The sequence below is a fragment of the Miniopterus natalensis genome, chromosome 3, assembly GCF_054644295.1.
Source record: "Miniopterus natalensis isolate mMinNat1 chromosome 3, mMinNat1.hap1, whole genome shotgun sequence".
Taxonomy (NCBI): Eukaryota; Metazoa; Chordata; class Mammalia; order Chiroptera; family Miniopteridae; genus Miniopterus; species Miniopterus natalensis.
Genome location: NC_142083.1, coordinates 83,713,374 through 83,719,373, shown reverse-complemented (window position 1 = coordinate 83,719,373; position 6,000 = coordinate 83,713,374). Strand labels below are relative to the sequence as shown.

General features: G+C 41.1%; 1 protein-coding gene across 1 annotated transcript in view; it reads left to right on the top strand.

The window, feature by feature from the left end:
* Window positions 1-246: 246 nt before the first annotated feature.
* Window positions 247-6,000, top strand: part of RRN3 (RNA polymerase I transcription factor RRN3) — a 28,343-nt gene continuing 22,589 nt past the window's right edge. Inside the window, exons 1-3 of the mRNA XM_016196229.2 lie at window positions 247-373; window positions 2,092-2,197; window positions 3,000-3,056. Of these exons, the coding sequence (XP_016051715.1) occupies window positions 285-373; window positions 2,092-2,197; window positions 3,000-3,056 (252 nt within the window). The 5' untranslated portion in view covers window positions 247-284. The remainder of the gene's footprint in view (window positions 374-2,091; window positions 2,198-2,999; window positions 3,057-6,000) is intronic.

Genomic DNA, 6,000 nt, shown 5'->3' with positions numbered 1-6,000 from the left:
TCCCCCTCTTTCTCTGGGTACCCCAGAGCTGGGCCGGGCGAGCCCTAGGGCCCTCCCTCCCAGGGAATACTTGGGGCCGCTCTAGGCTCCGCGCCTCGCTGGGCGGAGAAAGTCCCCCGACGCCCGGCGAGGTGGAGAAAGCTGGCGGCGCTCTAGCCCGCCGGCGCACCGCGCTCGCCTCCCGTGGGGTTCCCGATTGGCCGAGGCCGTTTCCGGAACAAAGGCGGTACTGGAAGGAGCACGACTTCCGGCGCGAAGCGCAGTCGTCGCGTTAATTCGGCCCAATGGCGGCCCCAGTGCTTCACACGCGGTTACCTGGAGATGGGGCTGCTTCGGCCTCCGCGGTCGAGACGCTGGGCGCATCCAGGACTGGGTGAGAGTCCGGGCCTCTTCCTTCAGAGCGGCTGGGACCAAAGCCCAGGACCGCGATTAGGGGAGCGGATCTGACAGGGCTGGGGGCAGAGCTGGTAGGGAGGGGCGGGAGAAGAGGGCAGAGGGTCGTCTCAGGTTCTCAAGAGTAAGCCCATGCGCCTTAAGTGGATGCTGCAGTGGGAGAGAGGCTGGGAAAACGAATCTGTTCTCTGTCCCAGAGTCCCCCTTCCTCCCCACGGAGCTCCCTCCGTCATTGCGGTCCAGGCCTGGGTACTTTAATTTGTCTAGATTTAGAGTTTCTTAGGCTGTTTGGATTACCAGCGCAGTGCTGTCATTGATGACAAATTGAATCTTTTTTTTTTTTTTTTTTTTGAGATTTGCTTCAACACACATGGTTTTTTAACAGTCTATATCTTGTTCAAGTTTTTAAAGTCTTTTACCCCCTAAGACACTTTGGGGTTTAAATCTGAGAATCATTAGTTAGGACTGTATTTTTTTCACGAATCTGTTTAAAAGAAGCAAACTTTGTAAAACGCTTGGCATAATATTATTCATCATAATATTTAGTTAGCTCCTACCTGCTGTGTTTAGACACTGGGAACAGTAGTCTGTCAAAAGAGAAAAAGTCATTGCTCCCAGCAGAGCTTACAGCCTAGGAAGAGACAGACAGTAAATAGACAAACAGGATGATTTCAGATCGTGGTAACTGAGGTGAAGAAATGAAACAGGGTGATGTGAGCAGGGAGGGAGGATGAGTATTTCAGATTTCTGATGGAGAAGGGCTCTCTGAGATTTGAGCCTCAATTTGAATGAAGACAAGAACCCAGCCATGTGTAGATCTGGGGAGTGAGTTTCAGATAGAGCAGCAATTTTCAACCCGCAAGAATTTAAAAAACCTGCAATACCTGACTATTTAGTGACCTCTTTTCCCCTAGATTGTCCAAAAAAAAAAAAAAAAAATGACAACAACTAACACAACAATAGCCATCTGGTGTGAATGAATCAAAATTAAACCTTTTTTTTTTTTTTTTTTTTGTCAGATTGGCAAAAAGTATATTTTTTAATGGTGTGTGGCAGAATTTTAGTATTAGTTTATATGTGCCATGAGATGAAAAAGGTTGAAAATCACTGAGATAGAGGGAACAGCAAGGGAAATGGGAACCAGCTCGGCAAATTTGAAGAATGGAAAGGACATCTGGGGTGGGAAGATATTAACCAAAGAACTTATATGCATATATGCATAGCCGATGGACAAACAATAGTTCAGGGAAGGCCTGGGGAGGGGGTGGGGGTGGTATGGAGGGGATCATTGGGGGAAATAAGGGGGACATCTGTAATACTTTCAACAATAAAGATAAATTAAGAAAAAAAGAGAAAGGACATTGGCTGTAGTATAGTAAGTAGTTGGGAATGAGGCCAGAGTGGTAGGTGGGGGCCAGATTAATGAGGACCTTGAAGACCACAGTATGGAGTTTGGATTTGTGTTCTAAGTGAAGCAGGAAACCTTTGGAGAGTTTAAGCAGGAGAGTAGAGTAGCATGATCTGTTTTAAGTGTTTGAAATATTAGATCTCCGAGTGGAGAATGGATTGTTGGGGGATAAGAGTGGAAACAGGGAGGCCAGTTGGCTCACTAAATGATGATGGTTTGATAAATGTTGACTTGTAATTTTTATCATTTTCTGTCATACACTTAATAGCTTGATAATCTTGGTTGTACAGGATTTCAGATATGCTTGAATTAGAAAATGACTTCTTCAACTCTCCTCCAAGAAAAACTGTTCGATTTGGTGGAACAGTGACAGAAGTCTTGCTGAAGTACAAAAAGGTAACAAATAACACATGAAGTTTGGTGTGTGTCCTGTGCCCCCCCCCTTCATTGAGATATAATTGACATTGAGGTTTGGTTTTTTTGCTGTTGGTTAGAATACAATGATAGCTATTATACTAAAGACCAGTTAACATAATAATGTGTGTTTTAGACATCCGTCTTGAAATCAGATATTTAATAATAGCACGATGCTATCAGCTCAAAATTAGAGTAATACCCTCTTGCTGAGGTTTCACCTACTCAGCTGCTTTATTTACATGGTATGTTTTTAAAAATTCAGCAAGTGCTAGAGTAAAAAAACCGTAGAACAAACGTCATTTTATTTCTTAAGGACAGTAAACCAGCTCTGTTAATAGGGATTTTTGGGGGTTTGGTTTTGTGTTAGTTTAAAAGTGATTCCACTAAATCTCAGCAATGGAGGGGAAATATGAATGACTTTTGTTTTATTTAAATTGAGGTATAATTGACATAATGGCTATTTTATATATAATATGCATTTATATCCTTATATGTGAGTGGATAGTATCAACTATCATACTGAAATGTCAGTATACAAGTATTCCTATTTAAATGGCTTTTTAATTGTCATTTTCTTTTTTCTAAGCCCCCTAGCTCTACTAACATAAGTTTTAAAATTTTTGTAGTCACAATTTTATAATCCTCAACTGATACGTGGAAGTCACAGTGTTCCTTTTGTAATTTCATCAGATACTAAGATATAGTTAAAAGTCCTGCTGTTGATCTTTAACAGGAAACCAAAGCAATTAAGACTTCATCTCCCCCCCCCCTTCTTGTTAAGGGTGAAACAAATGACTATGAGTTGTTGAAGAACCAGCTGTCAGATCCAGACATAAAGGTAATTAATTTTGTGTTTGATCATTATCAAAGTTGTTGCCACTTTGTACAGATGTTAGTTTGTACTTCTGTTTGATCCTATTCCATCCTTTAAAACCTGCTCTCTCTGTGATCCCATCTTATTTTAGTCCAGTGGTTCTCAACCAGGGGCAGTTTCACCCCCTTCTTTTATTTGGAGATATTTTTGGTTATCACAACAGGAGAAAGGTAAGGGTGCTACTGGCCTCTAATGAGTGGATGGCAGGGATGCTGCTAAACATTCTACGATTCACAAGGCAGCCCTCCTCAACAAAGAATTATCCAGCCCAAAGTGTCAGTGGTCCCAAGGTTGAGAAACCCTGCTTTAATCTTTCCTTTCTAATACCTCTTTTCCTCTATTGTGTAGGCAACTCTCATGTCTCTCCAACGCAAAAACAAAATAAAACAAAGAAAGAACAGACTTGTCTTTCAAGCAGCTACTCTTTCAGTGTTTCAGAGTTCAAGATACAGTGTATACCTGTCATGTAGTAACAACTCAATACATTTTGTTTCCCTTTTCCTCCTTTATCACCCAATTTTGGAAAGAATAATCTTTTATCATGGCAGTGGTAGTCAGATGACCTGGGATAAAATTCCAACTCCACTGTTATCTGGGTTGGGATCTTGGGCAAATTGTTCAATCCCTCTGCCTTTGCTTCCTCTGTGTAAAACCAGAAAAACAATAGAGGGTTTTTAAACATAGAGGTTTTAAGAGGATCCAGTGAGTTAATATATAAGAAGCACTAAGAACAGGCCTTATTAAAGCAAGGGCTTTGTAATTGTTAGCTGTTGTTCCTGCTGATGGTCTGCACTTTCTCATTTCTCATTCATGGTTAAGGCCATTGCTGTAATTACTATGAAAAGATTACCAGTGATTTCTTACATGCTGGTTTTGATGGGCTTTTGTTTTTTTCAAGCCTCATACTAATTCTTTGTAGTAGTTGACACTTGGCCACCCACTTCTTGAAACCTCTCCTTTAGTTTCTCTGTCTTCCTACCACTTATCTCTAACCAGGTTCTTCTTAAATTTGGTGTTGATTGGGTTTCCAAATGTGACACTTTTCTCACTCTACAGATTCTTCCTGTGTGATCTCTTTTTACCTTCATGGCTTTGAAATCTACCTGTGTCCTGATAATTGCCAAATTTATATCTGTAGCTCAGATTGCTCTTGTGGGCTCTAGATGTGTTTCTTAACTGCCAGCCCACAAGTGTTACATATGCCTAAACTTGGCATTCTCTCTCTTCCAAACCTACTCCTTCTGAAGCCTTGTTTATGTGCTAAACTAACTTATTGTTCCCCTGGTTCTTGAGCTAGGAACCTTGGAGTCTTTCTGGTCTCTCACCCTCATATCCTTTGATTTACCAAATCCTTTGGAGGAAATTTTTTTGAGTCTTGTTTTGTGGTTATCTCATGTCTAGGTTCTTTCAGTAATCTCTCTAGTAGTCTCCAGGTTCCAGTTCTCCTCTATCTCATGTTCCCCCGCTGCTGCCCCAAACTTATCCTCAATAGTGCAGCCTAAATCCTCTCCAAAGCACATGCTAAACATGTAATTACTGAAAAACTTCATACTTATTGAAGAATAAAGGATTGGCTTTGTATGGCCTGTAGCATTTTTTCTGTGTTCAGTCTCACTAGACACTTCGTTTCATGAATTCGCCACTTATTTTCATCTTTATACCTCTGTATGTGCCTTTTCTTTCTGGGTGCAAGAGGTTCTCTGTACCTGGCTACATGGCCTCCTTCCCTTAATAGCTTTGTGACTGATGGTAAATTACTGCACTTCTGTGCCTTGGTGCCCACATCTATAAAATGGGAACCAGTGGTAATGCCTACCTCATGGAGTGGTTGTAAGGATTAAATGAGTTAATATATGTTAATGTCTTAGAACAGTACCTGGCACAAAGTATTATATTAGTGTTTACTATTACAGGTGCTCCTCGACTTATGATGGGATTCAACCTATCATAAGTTGAAAATACTATGTCAGAAATGGATTTAATACACCTAACCTACCGAATACCATAGCTTAGCCTAGCCTACCTTAAGCATGTTCAGAACACTTAATGTCAACCTGCAGTTGGACAAAATCATCTTGCTACTGTTACCCAGCTTTATGAGAGAGCTTTTATGCCGCGTATCACTAGCCTGGGAAAAGATTAAAGTTTAAGATTTGAAGTACGGTTTCTACTGAATGGGTATCTATCACCATTGGGAAGTCAAAAAATTGTAAGTCAAATCATCATAAGTAGGGGACCATCTACAGTATAATTACTGTAATCTACAAAACTCCTAGTCTTTGAGATCGAGCTGGAATGTCATCTTTTGTAATTGAACTTTCCCTGGTTCTCTCTAAGCACATGGTTGTTCATTCAGCCCATTCCCACACTTCCAGCAGATCTTTCTAATTGCAAATCTGTCTTACAAGGACTTTGGTGATTTATCTGACCCCACTGTGCTCCCCAGATTTATCTGTTGGCTTGCTCACCATGTATTCCTGCCATACTGAACTACTTTTGTTTTTTTGTAAACATTCTTTTCCCTGTGTAAGGAATCTAGTCCCAGAGAGCACTCTCTTTGTTTAAAGACAGCAGAAGCATCACTTCCTGTTTGAAGCTTTCCTTGACTCTTGCCTTCTTCTGCGGTACAAAGGACCATTTTCTTTGTGTTCCACTGTATTTTATATCAGCATTTCTCATCCTTGGTATCTTGACATACAGATAATCACATCAATTGTGTCTATGTTAGTTTAGAAGGGTGTTGCAAGTAATTTGCTTTTTTTTTTAAAAAAATATATCTTTATTGATTTCAGAGAGAGGAAAGGAGAGGGAGAGAGAGAGAAACATCAATGACGAGAGAGTCTTTGATCGGCTGCCTCCTGCGCGCCCCCGACCAGGGATTGAGGCTGCAACCCGGGCATGTGCCCTG